The following is a 19495-nucleotide window of genomic DNA, read 5'->3' on the forward strand; positions in this document are numbered from 1 at the left end:
GGACCTTGCTGGATGGAACCGTAACATAGCTGGGACTGTTCTGTTGCTGCATGGACCTTGCTACATGTAACATAGCTGGGACTGTTCTGTTGCTGCATGGACCTTGCTACATGGAACCGTAACATAGCTGGGACTGTTCTGTTGCTGCATGGACCTTGCTACATGGAACCGTAACATAGCTGGGACTGTTCTGTTGCTGCATGGACCTTGCTACGTGGAACCGTAACATAGCTGGGACTGTTCTGTTGCTGCATGGACCTTGCTACATGGAACCGTAACATAGCTGGGACTGTTCTGTTGCTGCATGGACCTTGCTACATGGAACCGTAACATAGCTGGGACTGTTCTGTTGCTGCATGGACCTTGCTGGATGGAACCGTAACATAGCTGGGACTGTTCTGTTGCTGCATGGACCTTGCTACATGGAACCATAACATAGCTGGGACTGTTCTGTTGCTGCATGGCTGAGCAGTGTGTGTCAAGTTTTCTCTCTGACGAGTGTGTGTTCTGGGAACAGCATCTGTGTTGTCATCGGCCACTCTCTCACACTCTTTTCTCTTTCCCTTTCATCACTGTCCAGCTCTCTCTCTACATATATATATATATATCTCAGTCTCTCTGTTTCAGCACAGTACAGCCATAAAACTGTCAACAGCTCATCTAGAGCAGAGTGAGGAAAACTCAAGCATGAAGCACTGTCAGAAATATCCCCTTTCTGGCATGGATTTGCACATCTCATTTTTCTGAGTGACAAAGTATATAAACATACTTGGAGGAGCTGGGCCTGGCTTGCCAAGTGATCCTCACTACTCTGGTTTAGTCGGGTGGAGGAGTAGGGATTTGAACATTACTGTTTGATCTACAGGGTCCACAATCTCTTCTGGTGGTGATGAACGATGAGTCAAGTCAGATGGAGGGATTTTCATTTGCAATGCTATACAGTCTATGATAATTTGGGGTTAGCCAGAGGCAGCTTTTGTCCTACATACACGTAAAGTTCTCTGAAGACTGTGTGTGTGTTTTTGCAGACAGACAGACAGGTGTGTGTATGTGTGTGTGTGAGCCCAGACAGGAAGTGGGTCAGCCTGAGCGGAGCGGCAGACGACTGGTGTCCTTCAGCGTCTCCTTTTCTCCTCCTCCTGGGCAGGCAGGCAGGCAGGCAGTGCTGACAGGTGACTGATGGGGTGACACACACCTGTCAGTGCTTAGTCTCCCCGCACTGACAGACACTGACAGGAACGCCACCACCACAAACACACACACTGACTGGGATGCCACAAGACAAACACACACGCAAACTCAGAGACACACACAGCCCTTGAACCAACTCAAGTACAGCACAGTGTGTGTGTAGAAAAACTTGCCGCAGTTCACCGAAGTTTAAATATAGTTCTATTTTTGCATGTTGACTTAAACAAACCATAAACAAACAAACCATTGGGGCGGCAGGTAGCCTAGTGGTTAGAGCGTTGGACTAGAAAGGTTGCAAGATCGAATCCCCGAGCTGACAAGGTAAAAATCTGTTGTTCTGCCCCTGAATAAGGCAGTTAACCCACTGTTCCTAGGCCGTCATTGAAAATAATAATTTGTTCTTAACTGACTTGCCTAGTTAAATAAAATATATATATTTTTTAAATTAAAAATAACGGTATAGGAATAATAAACCATACATGTCAACCTAAAGCTACATTATAAAAACATGTCTCTAACCCTATGCAAACAATAATAGCCAATGTCAAACACTGTCATGTCTCCTACTGTATGGCATTGATATTCATAACCAGTACAGTATAGAAGAAACACTCACAATACAGGTTGTAAATCATCTCTCTCCTAAACTACCACCATTGTGCCCTTGAGCAAGGCACTCCCAGTGTGTCGTGCTTTGCTGTGGTTGGGTACTGTGTCAGCAAAAAGAAGAATTTCCATTCAAAGATGTATAAAGACTTTCTAAAGAGATTTGCGTCAATCAAATTGATAGTGTTCCATTTGGAGTCATTCATCTTGTGGTGTCCAAGCAGAGGGCGGGGGTGTAGGGGAGGTTCATAGGCGGTGACTGATGGTCTTGGCTCTCCTCAGGGTGAGCAGGTGACTCTGGTGGAAGGGTACAGAGCAGAAGACTCTGTCTGAAGGCAACAACGGGAGTTCTGCTGACGGGTTGGTGATTACAAACCTGCAGAGACAGTGGTACAGTAAGTGTGTGCCAACAGCAGAGGGAAGAGCAGCAGCATAGGTAGTGTACCTCTTCATGGAGGGGTTAGGTGGGTCCAGCAGGCGATACAGCCCAAAACACAGGATCTCCAACGAGTCCAGAGCCTGGCAGAACAACTCCTTGAAGTCCTCACACTGCAGAGGATATGGATGATAGGGAATCACTAGGATGTGTGTGTAGGTGGGCCTGCTTCTAGAACTGATGCACTGTGGGTTAGTGTGTGTGTGTCTATATACACTGAGTGTACAAAGCATTAGGAACACCTTCCTAATTTTGAGTTGCCCCCCCCCCCACCTTTCCCTCAGAACAGCTTTAATTCGTCGGGGCATGGACTCTACGAGGTGTCGAAAGCGTTCCACAGGGATACTGGCCCATGTCGACTCCAATGCTTCCCACAATTGTGTCATGTTGGCTGGATGTCCTTTTGGGTGGTGCACCATTCTTGATCCACACTGGAAACGGTTGAGCCGTTTACCTGGTCAATCTATGTCAGAGAAAGAGCAACTCTTCCTAATGTTTTGTACACTCAGTGTAGATATGTGTCCATATAGGTGTATACTGCATGACCAAAAGTATGTGGACCCCTGCTCGTTGAACATCTCATTCCAAAGTCATGGGCATTAATATGGAGTTGGTCCCCCCTTTGCCGCTATAACAGCCTCCACTATTCTGGAAAGGCTTTCCACTAGATTTTGGAACATTGCTGCGGGGGCTTGCTTCCATTCAGCCACAAGAACATTAGTGAGGTCGGGCACTAATGTTGGGCGATTAGGCTTGGCTCACAGTCGGCGTTCCAATTCATCCCAAAGGTGTTCGATGGGGTTGAGGTCAGGGCTCTGTGCAGGCCAGTCAAGTTCTTCCAAACCAATCTCGACAAACCATTTCTGTATGGACCTTGCTTTGTGCACAGGGCTATTGTCATGCTGAAACAGTAAAGGGCCTTCCCTAAACTGTTGCCACAAAGTTGGAAGCACAGATTCATCTAGAATGTCATTGTATGCTGAAGCGTTAAGATTTTCCTTCACTGGAACTAAGGGGCCTCATCACGACTCAGGATAAGACTCAGATGTGGATAGTACAATTCTCAGATTATTTATTATAACAAAGGGGGCCGGCAAAAGGCAGGTCGTTGGCAGGCAGAGGTTTGTAAACCAGGTCAGAGTCAGGCAGGTACAGGATGGCAGGCAGGCGCAGGGTCAGGACAGGCAGAAGGTCAGAACCGGGAAGACTAAAAAACAAAAACTTGAGAACAGGAAAAACAGGAAACACGCTGGTATGACCTGACAAGACAAGACGAACTGCCAACAGACAAACAGAAAATGCAGGTATAAATACACTGGAGACAATGGGGAAGAATTGAGGGTACCTGGTGGGGGGTGGAGACAAGCACAAGACAGATGAAACAGATCAGGGGGTGACAGGCCTAGCCAAACCATGAACTGAAGCAGTCCCGTTCTCGTGTGAGCTTGTCTGACCTACCACTTCGTTCCTGAGCCGTTGTTGCTCCTAAACATTTCCACTTCACAATAACAGTACTTACAGTTGACCACGGCAGGGCACAAATTTAACAGACTGATTGTCTGTTCTTCTGTATGGGCCATTCTACTTACAATGTTTGGCTATGGATATTGCATGGCTGTGTGCTCGATTTTATACACCAGCAATGGGTGCAGTTGAAATCACCAAGTACACTAAATTGAAGTGTCCACATACTTTTGTATACATAGTGTATGTCTGTGTGTGTTAGTAGTAGAAACTCACAGCGAGGCTGCAGAGAGGCTCATCCTGAAGTGCCAGCTGTGCCAGTTTGGAGCGTTGGCGCAGCGCCCACATCTTCACGGACATCTCCCCTCCCCGCAGCTGGTTGTCCTCTGCCAGCTGGGCCTCCAGTAAGGGGGTGTCGCCACCCGTCACCAGCGTACAGATCAGACCAGGCACGTTGGCGTTGAAGTACGTCTACACACCACACAGACAGATCACAAGGTTAGATCAAGTTAGTTATTGGTTCTTTTAGCTAACCCTCAGCTCACAGTGACACTGTGTGTTCTACCCAAGGCCAACAACTAGAAATAGAGTTCCCCCGCCCTGTTAAAATATACAGGCAGTTTTTCAGGTTAGTTGACTGGTTAGCTAGCTATCTTGGGGAGCCTATCAATCGTCCACCATCTTTGGTGCTCCAAATGCATGATCTTATAGCACTGAGAAGAGAAGAATGGATAAAGTAAAACATAAGTGGTATCATGCGTCCCAATGGTAATAATACTTTCAAGCCATGAATTATAGCACTATTGTAAGCAACTAAGTAGTACAACTATTGATGAATTACTATTGCTATGGATTGAATGCTTTCCAAATGACTTTGGCTATGCCTACGGATAGCTGGTCAAAAATAGTGCACTATATAGGAAATAGGGTGCAACTTAGTACTCGGCCGTTGTGTCCTGTTCTGTCTACTCACGGCTGCCATGAGAGAGTCCAGTAGGTCGACAGAGAAGACGGAGCCTACAGAGAAGGCCTGGCTCAGGGTCAGGCTGGAGGAGTCCTCTTGGCTGTCCGCCTCGTTCACAAAGCACACGTTAGAGCTGTTCACTAGGGGGAGAAAGGGACTGGTTAGTAGCCTAATTACAGTACAGTCATTATAGAGGTCAGTGAAAGTTTCTGAATGGTCTAAAAGTTTTCATTTAAACAGGGATCGCTGTGAATAATAATACTGTACTTTTTCAAATTTTTAGAATCAATTGTCCCATTCATCTATAACTACATGGTATTTACTGGTTTTCTCTGACCATGTGACCAGACCAGGAACATCAGGAAAAAAAAATCCTGTCCCTGTTTCGGTGTAGCAAAGCACTAGGGAGTGAAATAGGCACAATACCCAGCTCTACCAGTAGAGGGACAGTGGTGCCGGCGCTGTGAGCAGGGGTGACCTCAGCCTTCTCGGGTATCGTAGGGATGTGGGAAAAGTCTAGTGTGTCTGCACAACACATGTTACAATGGCACACACTGAACACAACAACTACAGAAGTATAAATCAGTGATACACATCTATACCATTTTGACTTTACATTTTGGTCATTTTAGCAGAAGCTCTTATAGTCGGTCAGTGTAATCAACTAAGGCAAAACCTTCAAACGAATGGGATTCCCAAAAGCATTTGCATAACATGATTGGTAAAACAGTGATTATTTTGTCACTAAACACGTGAACATTTCTGGTATTAGTGTGTATTACTAGGACATTATGCACCAATGTCCCCTACAAAACAATAACACACACACACACACACAGTACAGATAAACAGTCATTGATTGGCAGCCCAGGCGGGTCGGTCCAGCCACTGTATGGCTCCAGTGAGACAGCATGCCTTAATTATGGATTAATTGTGTCATTAGCACATTCTGCTGTTGGCGACACATTGAGCCTGTCAAGGTTAATTACTGGAACATGTTTATTTTCTGTCAGCTTCTGTGGCAGGCTGTCGCGTACACACACACACACACACACACACACAACACACAGAAACACTGAGGTTCACACACATACACACATACATACACACACACATTCGCTCACACAATTCCCGGAACATTTCTGCTCAGCCTTCAGGACTTTCCCTCAGCCCCTGTCTGTCTGTCTGTCTGTCTGACCACAATCTGTATGGCGCTCATACCACGGACATGACACACACACTCTTCACAGACAATATAAACACACACACACAATCTCTCCTCTCACACTGAGAGTCCAGGCTTGAGCCAGGCCAACTAATCGAATATTAAAGCAGCCAACAAACATTTAACAGTAATATTCTCCCAGCCCCCTGAACATTCTCCATGAACCTCTCTGGTCCCTCTCACTGACCGTGGCTCGGACCATGGTTATGACCACCAAACCCATGACCAAGCTCCAGCCCCTGTCCGTGGCCGTGACTTTGAGTGTGACTGAGTGTGCAGTGTGGGCCTGGTTCGGGGCTGAAGCGGATGTGGTAGAGGTTGACACAGAAGTGGATGGTCTCCTTATCCTGCATGGAGGGCTCAATGTCGCTGGAGCAGGACAGAGAGCTGAGGACCACCACCATGGCACAGCGCTCCACCCTCAACGCACGCAGGTCTGCCCCACACAGAGGAGAGCCCTGGGGGAGAGAGTGGGGAGGGGGGAGACGGAATGAGAATAGGGATGGGGTGAGGGGACAGGGGGAGTCAGGCAAGGCTAGAGGACTGATACGTTCTATAGTCCCTAGACACCTCTTCTACCTAGTTAGTCTCTTTACTAGGCATTCTAGCGAATAGAGTATCCTGACCAGTGGAGGTTGGTGGGAGAAGCTACAGGAGGACAGGCTCATTGTAATGACTGGAATGGAATCAAGCACATCAAACATATGGACCCCCCGTTCCATTTATTCCATTCCAGACATTGCAATAAGTCTGTCCTCCTATAGCTTGTACCACCAGCCTCCTCTAATCCTCACCTATGCCTGTCGTGTATGTCAGCAAAAAGTCAAGTTTCTGTAGAATAATGGATAGATTTCAGATCTATTATAGAGTATTCCCACATGTCCAGAGACTCACAGGCAGGAAGTAGATGTGGGGGAAGTATTGTATGTTGGGCCACTCCCTGCTGAAGTAGTGTGGGTCTCCCAGGAAGACGACCGTCCTCAGCTCTGGGGCCGTCAGGCTGCTGGCCCTCAACGGCATCATGAAGTCCCCCAGGCCCAGCAGGCTGGAGCCCCTGTCCCCAAAGACACACACCACCACGTGGTCCTGCAGTGCCAGGGTACTGGCACTCTGTCTGGTCTGAGGAGGATACACACAGACACACACAAATGCATGACTGGAGATGTTTATTATGTTATTATTACATGCATGTACTCTAGCTGGCTAGGTACAAGTAAGCTAGTGCCAGTGTGAGACAGTGAGTGTGTTCCTAATAGTGCTGAGAAATTAGTACTTTTTGAGGACGGTTCGGTTTCGGTTCGATTCTTAGAAAATGATCACGGTTTTTGATTTCAGCTTTTTTTTTTAAAGTCATTTTGAAAAATGTACATTCCAAAGCCAAATATAGTGAACATTAAATTGCCAAAACATTGAAAATATTCCATTGTCTCCGTCAGGTCCACATTGGGTAGACATCAACAGAAAAATATTACATTATTTCATTTAAATTACTATTTTATTTGATGACTTTATTATTTTTAAAGTGATCATCTCTGTTCAGTCAGTAGCAGCCATTCAGCCAGCCAGACAACATTATCTCTGTGCACCCCAAACTGTACTGTCTTTAGTCCTCCTATTTAGCTCGTCTAGACTGCCTAAATATGCTGCAGAGCTGTCTGATGAAATCATTTAGCTAGTTCTTCAAAGTAGATAACACACACTTTCAGGAATCAATCAAATCAAATGTATTTATAAAGCCCTTTTTACATCAGCCAATGTCACAAAGTTCTATACAGAAACCCAGCCTAAAACCCCAAACCGCAAGCAATGCAGATGTAGAAGCACTGTTTCTATCCCTCTCTCTCTTCTTGTTGTGTTGTGTACATTCCTCTCTCATGCAGTCTAGGCGGTCTGTGTGTATCTTACCAAACATAGCAAGCGTAAAAGTGTCCCGAGACAGAAATAACAGGCGCAATGGATTATGGTCATTGTAGTTAATTAAGGCATTGCTGCACTGAACTAGGTTGAATATTTGCTTAATGAAAACTACAACTCCCTTCAGCCCAGAGTCGCACATAGTTCTTGACTTGATTTCTCTCGTGAATTATTTGATTTCTCTCTAGAGAAACGACACGTTGGGCTCACACAAAAAAATTAACTAGATGGAATTCAAGTAATTGAACCGACGTCGGTCAATTAGTTGTTTAATAACCGGAATAAAAAATACATGTTAATCGCTCACCATTAGTGCCTAATTGCCTATCTGTCCATGTCCCAGTCTTACCAGTGAGATGTCCTTCAGGGGAACAGGTGGGCACCAGTGGAACAGTCCTGTAGAGTCCAGCCCCACCTCCTGCTGCTCCTCCTGCTGCTGCTGCTCCCACACACACTCCCTCTCTCGAAGAGTCTCTCCCTCTGGGCTACAAGCAGAGGACACACACACAAACACAAGCCTCAGAGAGTGTAGGGAAGGAAGAAAGAGTGGAGGGAGAGAAGACAGGAGAGGCACACAGACTCATGCATGCAGACATATTACATATACACTGTCCAACCACTCTGGATGTCAAGAGCACAAAAGGGAAAATGAAAGGTATTCACTTGGGTAGTGGAATCACAGATAAAAAAGGGTGGTGACGAGACCGGATAGACGGAGAGAGATAAAGAAAGAGAGGGAGACAGGAGTGAGAGGGATGAGGGGGAAGAGAGAGAGGAAAGAGAGACACGGAGATAGAAAGAGAGAGAGAGAGCAGGGAACTACAATTTATTTAATCTGTATTCTGCTCACTAACTTACCTTCTGACCGTGCTCTCTTCTCCCCCCTCTCTCCTCCTCCCTCTCTGTCCTCCCTCTCTGTCCTCTGACAGGATCTCCCAATATTAATGCCCAGAATGGGTTGAGTGAGGCGGCTGGGGAGCCGGCCCATTAATCAGCCTGTCAATCCCAGCCTGCTATTCCACTGTGCTCAGCTGTCCAGGACATAGCCTGCCCGCCCGCCCGCACCGGGCAGCCTCCACTAATGACAGTGCGATATATCATGGTGAGTTTTAAATTAAGTATTTGTCTCAGCATGTTCAAAACAAACATATTCCTGTGTAGAAGGCTGTGATTTCTCACCTGAAGGGCAGAACTCCCAGTGATGGACGTCTGAAGCCTAGACTCATGGCGGAGGTGTTAGATGAGACTGATGGGACACACACACACACACACGCACGCATGCACGCACATGACACACACACACAGATGAGAAACACACGGGTGAGAGACAGTCTTGCGGGTCAGACACACCCATAGGTGACAGACAGTTACATAAGAGACATAGAAGGGTGACAGACAGCCATTCTGAGTCTCTGCTCTGTGTGAAAATGTGTAATGAGGCGAACAGGACAGACAGAGGCGCTTGGTGCTTTCTACTAATATAGGTCCTAAAGAAAAGCCTGATTTTTCAGCCCAGTGGAGAAAAGTGGGATGAGGACTCCCCCTAGTGGAGGAGTTAGAGTGCACCATCTCTGCACCTCTCAACATGCCGCCTCAGTTGCTTTGCTTCTTGTGAAACTGAGGTTAGTACTAAAAAGGTCTGCGAGTGTAAAAAGGCTTGTCTTGGTCATTGCATTTTTGCCATACCATCTTTCTGCTCAGTGCACCTGCAGGGTCTCATCCTGGGCAAATCCTTGATGTCTCTATGACACACAGAGCAGTACATACTCGCCCTGACAAACACACAGGTACGCAAAAATGACTAACATGAATACTCCCACTCCCTACATACAGAAGTATTTGAGTCAAGGCTCTAGTTTATGAACTAATATTAGAGTGGCACAGTACCTTCTGGCATCACTGGCATTGCTGGCTATGAGGAAACCCAGAGTCCACAGCTTTATTTTGATGTGACTGGGAGGATTCACCAACACACTGAGAAACAACAAAACAACTTTAACAGGCAGGAAGCAGCCCATCCACAAAACTACAGTTAATGTGGGGCGGCAGGGTAGCCTAGTGGTTAGCACTAGTAACCGAAAGGTTGCAAGTTCATATCCCCGAGCTGACACGGTACAAGTCTGTCGTTCTGCCCCTGAACAGGCAGTTAACCCACTGTTCCTAGGCCGTCATTGAAAATAAGAATATGTTCTTAACTGACTTGCCTAGTTAAATAAAGGTAATAAACTAATAAACAAATGTGTAAAATAATCGAATAGCATTATAAAAATGACTGTCTACTACTGCCGCTGCTACAACAACCACAGATAGAACAATGAAACAAATATGGTAGTGGGAGGAGATGGATTTTAACAGACATTTTGCAAGTTTTCTCATCGATTAAACATTTGATTTCAATACAGTTTTTTTTCTGTTCCCAAAACTAGAATCTGTTTTGAACAGAGTGGACTAAGATTTGTAGACTTTACCCTTTACAAAAGTTTTTTTAAATCGCGTTGTTTAGAAGGACTGCAAAGGAAAATTGAGTTGTTGCACACGCGTAATATGCAGATAATGCTAGAACACGCCAATAGGATCTCTCTAGCTCGTGCTTGGCTCTACCCCCCTCCTTGCATGTTCTGCCCACTATGGCTCATTTGCTCCCATTGGAAACAACTGGCTGTGGTCGATCTTGGTTTAGTTCTAAAAATCTTTGCTACTACTACTACTACTACTACTACTACTACTGCTCCTGCTACTACAGGAAGAGTGGAGATCCTTAATAAATACAAATACTACTACTACTACTACGCCACGACTGCTGCTGCTACTACTACTACAGGAAGAGTGGGGATCCTTAATAAATACTAATACTACTGCTGCTGCTACGACTACTATTACTACTACTGTTACTACTGCTGCTACTACTATTGTTACTACTACTACTACAGGAAGAGTGGGGATCCTTAATAAATACAAATACTACTGCTGCTACTGATACTACTACTACTTATTTTGCTCCTGCTACTACAGGAAGAGTGGGGATCCTTAATAAATACAAATACTACTACTACTACTACTACTACTGTTACTACTGCTGCTACTACTACTACTACAGGAAGAGTGGAGATCCTTAATAAATACAAATACTACTACTACTACTACTACTACTGTTACTACTGCTGCTACTACTACTACTACAGGAAGAGTGGAGATCCTTAATAAATACAAATACTACTGCTGCTACTACTACTGTTACTACTGCTGCTACTACTACTACTACTACTACTACTACTACTACTACTACTACTACTACTACTACTACTACTACTACTACTACTGGAAGAGTGGAGATCCTTAATAAATACAAATAGTACTGCTGCTACTACTACTGTTACTACTGCTGCTACTACTACTACTACTACTACTATTACAGGAAGAGTGGAGATCCGTAAAAAATACAAATACTACTGCTACAGGAAGAGTGGGGATCCTTAATTAATACAAATACTACTGCTGCTACTGAAACTACTACTACTTCTACTGCTCCTGCTACTTCAGGAAGAGTGGGGATCCTTAATAATTACACATACTACTACTACTACTATGCTACGACTGCTGCTGCTGCTACTACTACTACTACTACTACTACTACTACTACTACTACTACTACTACAGGAAGAGTGGGGATCCTTAATAAATACAAATACTACTGCTGCTGCTACGACTACTACTACTACTACTACAGGAAGAGTAGAGATCCTTAATAAATACAAATACTACTGCTGCTTATACTACTGTTACTACTCCTGCTACTACTACTACTACTACTACTACTACTACAGGAAGAGTGGAGATCCTTAATAATTAAGGATTCCCACTTTTCCTGTAGTAGTAGCAGTAGTATTTGTATTATACTACTACTACTACTACTACTACTACTACTACTATTACAGGAAGAGTGGAGATCCTTAATAAATACAAATACTACTGCTACTACTACAGGAAGAGTGGGGATCCTTAATTAATACAAATACTACTACTGCTACTAGTTACTTACTTGAAATCTTGGTCTCCGCTCTGATACTCAATCCCAATCAACAGCAACCTCAGCTTCAGGAAACATAGCCTGACACACAGACAGGCACACAAGCAGACAGGCAGGCACACAGGCAGACAGGCAGGCAGACATGCACACAGGCAGACAGGCAGGCAGACATGCACACAGGCAGTCAGACAGAGAGAGATCATGTTTGTTTGTAGTAATAGAACACTGATATGTCTCTCTGTAGCAGACTGACAAACTGACTTGCTGGCCTGAGCGAAGGACATCCCTATGAAGGAGGGGGACAGGTGCTCTGTGTAGATCTCATTGTAGAGGCCCTCTCTGTACAGGTTCTGCCAGGTGTCTCCGTCCTGCTGTGAAACAAAATGGCAACAGAGATTCAGTAGCAACAGAGATACCTGATAAAAAAGTACAGCACTGTGATGGAGTCTAGTATAACATTAAAGCTCCTGACTTTGGACCACATACTGTACCCCCTGGCGACAGGGGTTGGAGCCATGTCTCTCGGGTAAGCCTGACTGTGCCCCCATCTCCCTCTCTGCTCTCCCACCCTGCTTTCAAAAATACATTCAAATACTTAGTAAGGGATCAGAATAGTGCACTTTATTGTTGACATACCTCGATCTCACTCTGCATGGTGAACAGGTTGGTCAACAGCGTGGAGAGGCCAGGCACCAGGCAGCTCTGAGACATGAAACCCAGTTTGAGCTCTGCCAGGCAGATCACTGCATCACCTCGACTCCAGTCCCAGTTAGGCACGTTCTGCAGGAACGCCTTGGGAGCACACACACACACATCATCTAGCAACAGTAGCCATACTTGTTTGTAAGATGTATATAGGCATCGGGGACAGGCAGCCTACCTTACTGTTGTGCTTCAACATCTGAACTATAATCCTGGTGTTGGGACAATACTGTTTGATGGAGATCACCCTGACAGAGGACAAACACACTCTTAAAACATGTTGCTTTACCTTATTATTTATCTTTAGCTGTGTGTCAGAAAGGATAACAAGGTAGAGAGCAGGTGAACGTGTGTGTGCGCGCGCTCGCGTGTGCCTGTCTAGCTATGTGTGCATGCACCTGAGCCCTCCCTACCTCATGAGATTGGCAGCGTCCTCCTTATGCTGGTCTGAGGTGAACCTGTCACAGATGATCAGGCAAGCTCCTGCTTTATGCATCTACACACAGAGGATAGCATCAAGCCAGTGTTACCATGTACCACAGTCACTAAACCATCATTACTCTGCATCCCTGTGTCCCTCCTGTACCCTTCCCAGTGTACGTGTCTCCCTCTCTGTGTTGGCGGCCTAGTTGTACGTGGTAAGCAGAGGCTAGCCAGTAACTTCTAGCCACTGTGGTGATGTGTTACCTTCTGGAGATCTAAGAGCCGACAGTAGCTCCAGGAGGAACAAGCTAGCTTCTTGCTCTAGATTCCACAACTGCGTACAGTTGGCTCGGAGTACAAATGCTAATGTTAGCATCCGACTGCTAGATGGTAGTATGTTCAGTAGCACGCTCAGTCAAGTCAAAAAATGATTACAAAACCATTGTGTGGTGTCCCCACAATTGGTGTGTGTTATAATATTTGTGTGCAGGCTAACTTGTATCAAAACAGTTGTGTCAAATGTGTTGTATGTCCGTTATCCAAACTGAGTGTGTACTTGGCTCCAGTACCTTAACTCTCTCCATGTCTCTCCTCTGCATCACTGAGCCCTGGTAGAAGGTGACCTTCAGGAACCACCTCAGGAAGAAAGCCTCCAGCTCCTGGTTAGGACGGAAGCTGGCAAAGGCAGAGATAGCAGTGTCTGAAACGGGACCCTAATCCCTATGTAGTGCACAACATTTGACGAGGGCCCAGGTTGGGCTCAAAGGTAACGCTGTGACTCACTTTCCCAGGAAGAGCACCTTGACGTCGACCTCTCCCCTGTCCTCGTGTAGAAAATCTTTCATGAAGGCAGAGGCGCTGCTCAGAGTGATGTGACCACACACCACCACATGGCTAGCGCGCACGCACGCACGCACACACACACACACGGAGGAACATTAACATGGATGGGTGGAGATAGAATGTTATACTCTTTCTCTCGTTCTAAGAAGCATTATATCAGATATACTGAGGATTTAGTCGTTTTTGTTTAGGTCCAGTGTATATTATCATGTTGTGTGACATAAGAATGTACCTTGTAGCTGCTACTACACCAACTGTTTTATTTTGGTCATCTCCGATAAACTGTAGTAAGATGACTCACGTCTTGCCTGAGACACCCGTGAAGCTTCCATCAAACCTCTTCCTGTTGATGATGATCTGAACCACCTCTGGGACAAAGTTGGCAAACAGACCCTGAGAGAGAAAGAGAGAGACATGATGTGTCTCTAAATCACATCCACAATGGACCACTGACAGTGACTGCATCCCAAATGGCACCATATTCCCTATGAAGTGCACTACTTTTGACCAGAACCCTATGGGCCCTGTTCAAAACTAGTGCACTATATAAGGCAGGGATGGGCAACTTTGAAAGAAATCTGTTGTTTGCGGGTCTGCATACCCACATCCATACCGATATGCAGTCAGAGCCAGTCCTAGCCTTTTGGGTGCCCTAAGCAAAATCCCAAAAATGTTAGCTGACATGGGCTAATTTGTTTATTTTTGGAAATGTATCCACAGGCCTACAAAATGGGGGGCCACGGGCTGCATCCCTGATATAGGGGGGATTGGGAGCCATTCGGGAAGCAGACAGTAGCTTTCATGGATTGGATTTCCATAGCACTTTCCTATGCTGAAAGACTCTTTACATTGTATGGGGGGAGTCAATACTGTCTTATGAGATGTACCAGTCCAATAAAGATGAAGATGATGACGAAGAGGCGTCCCAGGGTCGTCCTCAACTCCACGTCACCATAGCCCACCGTTGACATGGTAACAACCAGGAAGTAAACACACTCAAAGTAGTGGAGAGGTTGGGGGTTGGAGAAGTCCAGCCAGGGGTCACCTGAGTTCTCCAGCTGCAGCAAGACCAGGTCTCATGAGAGAGAGTGGTTAAAGTTGAGATCTGCATAAGGTGAAACAGTGCCACTGGTCGCCCCAGGCCTTTTGTTATTGTTTTGTTTATGAAACAGAGGAGATGAGCATCCAGCATTGTGGTAAAAAAAAAAAATCATCTGAGTACACACTCTACTATTCTATCGCTTGTTCAATGATGTCCAACATCATTTTTGTTGTTGAAGTATTGTCTTTGTTGTTATAATATCGCAAACAGACATTGCAGTTTCACCGGTACCGATTCCAGCTTTAACGTTAGCAGAATTACTCATTTCAGTATTAGTTGAATTACTCATAAACACACATTTACAACATTAGTGCAATAGTGCCTCAACTGTCTATCAAAATGGTTTGCTTATTTCTCTATGAATGTAAAGAGTGTGGAGCGAACCAAGACATGAATGGAAATGACACAAACACACCAGGTGGATGAAACCAGCTGAGGTCAGCAGTGTGCCTGTTAGGATGGCAACCAGGCGGGAGAGTTTCAGAGTGGTGCTGGGAATACAGAGTGACAGAAAATGTGAGTGGGACTGAGAGAATGTGAGTGAGAGAATGTGTGAGAGAGTGAGAAAGTTAAATTGTATTAACAGGCAGACATGCATTTAAAACAAGTCACATTGCTTGTATCTCATACATGCTGAACATGTGAAAGTCAATGGAATCCTCATCCTACTTTTCATCCCTGTTCCGGCCTCTATTTGATGCACATTTGATGGAAATTGCACATTGTAAATATGGTACTGGAACGGACCCTGTATATAGTATTCTTACTTACTTTATCATTTTCTTCTTATTTATAGATTGTGTGTGTTTTTGTTATATCTTATTTTTAGTATTACATCGTTATTGATTACTGCATTGTTGGGGTTAGAGCTTGCAAGAAAGACATTTCACTGTACTTGTGCATGTGACATTTAAACTTGAAACTTGATGTAGATGTACCGTATGTGTTGCTGTGTTACCTGTTGCTGTTGAAGACGTTGAGAATCTGCAGAACGACTGGTAACTCCAGTATGTGCAGAGCTCTGATGAACCTCAGACCTGGGCCAGATATACAAAATAAGGCATTAGCTTATAGGGTTGCAAAATTCCAGTAAATTACTGTAAATCTTCCAATTGGTGTTTCTTGAAAACCTGGGAATTGTAGGAAAGTTACCAAAATCTTGCAACACTCAGTTTGAAGAAGAAAAAATACAATAATAATAATAATAATAATAATAATGAAAAACTTATATTGGTTATTAAAACCAATATTGGGAGAGATTTTGAACATCCCATTCCATGTTGCTTTAAATTACCCATAACTTTGATGGCGTATAAGTGTGTAGGCCAACTGTATGTGGGTCGTTCCACCAATTCGGTGCCTTTAGAGAAGTGTAACTTGGTTTGATTTCACCTAATTTTAACATTTTGTCATAATGCCTATATTCAACAAGTTTTCCCATCGCAAGAGGTTAAATTTAAATAGTATAGTAAGTGCCAAATAAAGTTACAGGGTTGACTGTAACCGGTTGACGATGTCATCTTTAATCAGCCATAAATCCCATTGTGATAGGGCGAATGGAAGGTTGTTGTGTGCAACAGGGAGTGGAAATTGAATGCAAGCTTCACAACAACAACAAAAAAAAATTTAAAAAAAATTAAAATAAATCTAGCCTATGGGTAACTGGATTGACATGTTATGCTCAACCAACTCATTATTTTACCACAAAATGGCCAAAAAGAGTAGAACAAGCTCACCTGCTTTTACACAATGTTTTGACTATTATATGTTCAATGTTTCTTTTGATAAAAATATTGTAAAAGGAATTATTTCACCAAATTAAAATGAGAGTTCAGTTCACGTAACAGGGTTGACCTTAAAATGAGGGGCCAACGTAAATTAATCACTAATGACATTAAATAAATAATAATCTTCAGAAATGACTTTGTCAAGGCAAACAAAATAACTAGGGCTTTACGGCGGTGAAACTTGGGAGAAATGTTGGGGTTAAGTGGGTTAGAATCTTCCTAGAAGTGACAGAGGGCGCACAGCGGGAATGGTCAAAATCATGAATTTTGGCACTTTAGCAAGTATGTCAGAGGAGGCTGGTGGGAGGAGCTATAGGAGGAAAAGCTAATGGTGATGGCTGGAATGGAATAATGGAAATGTATCAAACATAGAGAAACAATATGTTTGATTCTATTCCATTATTCCTTTCCAGCCATTACAATGAGCCTGTCCTCATATAGCTCATCCCACCAGCCTCCTCTGGTCTTTATTCATATAAAACAATCGGATTAATTGAATTCTCCATGTGGTCTATTTTAAAGGGCACTTCATTTAATGTACAGTAACAGGCTTTCAAAATGCAATATTGGTTAAATACAATTTATAGTTAAAATATCAGAGGCGCAAAAGGCACTCTTTGTGGAATGACCCATGTATGAGTGTCTTACCCAGCCAGGCTCGACGGGAAAACAGGGTAACAAAGGAAGGAGCAATGGTGAAAAAATCCACCAGGGATCTCAAGTCAACCCAAACCATCAGCTTATCCTGGGCCGCCAAAAACTGGTGAACAATGACACACAGGAAAGACAGAGTAATGCACAGTGCTTTGTCTAAACCCAAAATGTGTGACATTATTTTGTATGTGTCCTATTAGCTAACTGCCTCACCCTGAGCCCAAAATACAGAAGGTGGCAGATGTTGAAGCCCAAATCAATGAGGAAAGCTATGCTGTATTCTTTCATGCAGGACTCTACTGGGCTGAGAGGAGCGGGAGAAGACATTTTAGTTTCCCTCTGGCTCTTTGTCTTGGACCTTTCTTGTGAACAAACAAAACCTTGTTTTGATCCCATCACCATGGTATCATGATGCAACTCACTCAGTAGAGAGGGTGATATAGGTCACGATGGAGCCGATGTTGAAACAGAATATCAGCACCATCTGTTGAGGAAGGAAAGTGTGAGAAATACAATAGCGGGACTGAAGAAGAAAAACATAAGAGTACTCTTCCTGCATGTCTTGTGACTTACTAGGACTTTGCCAGGCAGATGTTGAGCCGATATCACAGAGAACGCCCATTCCTTCAAGGCATTCCTCAGATTGAAATCTGTCTGCACACTAATGCTCTGCAACATCACAATAACAAGACTCTACCTGTTCATAGGCCGGCACAGTACACACAAGATTGACATGTGGTCACACTGTAGGTGTAGGCTTACATAACTCTCCCTTTGTCACCCCCTACTCTCTCTCCATCTTATCTTTCTACCTTCTCCCCTCACCTGTCTGTGTGCCCAGCGCTGTCGTCGGGGTCTGAAAATCCCAATACTATTGAACCCTCTGTGAGCAACCTTCCAGAGCAGCAGGGCCAGCAGCCCCGCCAGGAAGACAGAGAGGGAGGAGAGGAGGAAGGCCCACCACAGCCTGTGCCCCCGGTAGAGGCAGTGGGTGTGGGAAATGGGAGGGTAAGTGTGGGGGATCTTCATGGCCATGGGGATGTGCCAATAAATGTGTGGAGCAAAGGTGGGCGGGGTGGTGTAGGTGTAAATGAAGGCAGTCACCATCAGTTTTACATTTCCTTTTGAGGCCAAGAAAAATGTGTTAGTCTAACTTGGCCTGTGTTTTAGTGGATTGAATGGTTGTTCCATCTACTAGCTAGCTGTCAGTTACATTGTGGTATCCCTATGATGGCATATCATTGGTAAAGAAAATAAACCATTACATTACATACAAGTGTCAGTAAACTCCCTAATCAGCAGATGCCAATTTGTATGTTTTTGTGAACGACATAATGGCTAACTAACGTTACTGTAGGTTAAAAACGTTAGCTAGTTAGCTAACGATAGTTAGCTGGCTATTATACAGAAATAGCTAATTTAGCTAGCTCGAATAAGATTATGTGGCTAAAAGACTCATTTTAAGGTCCCACATCACTACAAGATATGAAGTATTTAGCTACAAACTCTGATAACCCTACATTGACAAGAAATGTAATTCCATTTGTGATCATCATCAGATAGCTAGCTACCTGAAAGGCAAGGCTCGTCTTCATCAAATCAGCGCGCGAGGATCGGTGGGCGTGGTTCATAAAACAAGGGTTCCGGATGATGATTGGTGGACAGTACAACCAAAAATAAATCATAGCAGGCAGAACAAGCAACGTGGTGGGCAGAGCCAAACCGGAGCTAGTGAGATCCTATTGGCGTGTTCTGGCATGTACTTGCACACGCTTACATTGTGAAGTGCGTGTGTGAAATAACTCGTTCTTGCGCTCCAAAACTTTGACAGGGTAAAGTCTACAAAACGTAGTCCACTCTGCCAAAGTTTAGGAGAGCAAGAACGACGAGTTATTTCACATAACATATTTTAGTTTTGGGTAAGTGAAAACTGTATTGAGATAAGAGAACATTAGCACAATGTCGCCCAAAATCTCTCGCGCGCCATCTTGGTTTCACTACTTACCATGGCCACAAAGGGTGTGTTCGTAAATTCACTCTGGATTGCGCTCTGGGCGTTCGTAAATTCAGAATTTGTCAGATTGTCCGTTCGTACATTCAGGGCGTTTCTGGACGCACACTGGACGCTCTGGCCAAGAAGTATGGTTGATGCGATGA

At 44.5% G+C, this 19495-nt stretch overlaps 1 protein-coding gene across 2 annotated transcripts; it reads right to left on the reverse strand.

Annotated features, from left to right (window-relative positions):
• Nucleotides 1-1375: 1375 nt before the first annotated feature.
• On the reverse strand, nucleotides 1376-18984 carry LOC112248660 (calcium-activated potassium channel subunit alpha-1). Of its 2 annotated transcripts, none has more exons than XM_042320704.1 (27): nucleotides 18910-18984; nucleotides 17912-18007; nucleotides 17761-17822; nucleotides 17552-17642; nucleotides 17333-17444; nucleotides 15856-15934; nucleotides 15313-15388; nucleotides 14683-14853; nucleotides 14097-14188; nucleotides 13736-13846; nucleotides 13522-13627; nucleotides 12943-13025; nucleotides 12708-12777; nucleotides 12464-12619; nucleotides 12089-12198; nucleotides 11840-11908; nucleotides 9688-9774; nucleotides 9487-9572; nucleotides 8980-9046; nucleotides 8150-8285; nucleotides 6781-7005; nucleotides 6074-6344; nucleotides 5088-5186; nucleotides 4671-4801; nucleotides 3974-4168; nucleotides 2243-2346; nucleotides 1376-2173 (listed from the first exon to the last, which is right to left on the reverse strand). In XM_042320704.1, exons 1-27 carry the CDS (start codon nucleotides 18967-18969, stop codon nucleotides 2044-2046), a joined length of 3075 nt encoding a protein of 1024 aa, XP_042176638.1. In that variant the 5' UTR covers nucleotides 18970-18984; the 3' UTR covers nucleotides 1376-2043. The 2 variants fall into 2 exon arrangements, with proteins under 2 accessions (XP_042176638.1, XP_024273642.2); XM_024417874.2 differs by lacking the exon at nucleotides 18910-18984 and adding an exon at nucleotides 18164-18472.
• Nucleotides 18985-19495: the final 511 nt, after the last annotated feature.

This window comes from Oncorhynchus tshawytscha, linkage group LG04 (assembly GCF_018296145.1).
Source record: "Oncorhynchus tshawytscha isolate Ot180627B linkage group LG04, Otsh_v2.0, whole genome shotgun sequence".
In the NCBI taxonomy this organism is placed as follows: domain Eukaryota; kingdom Metazoa; phylum Chordata; class Actinopteri; order Salmoniformes; family Salmonidae; genus Oncorhynchus; species Oncorhynchus tshawytscha.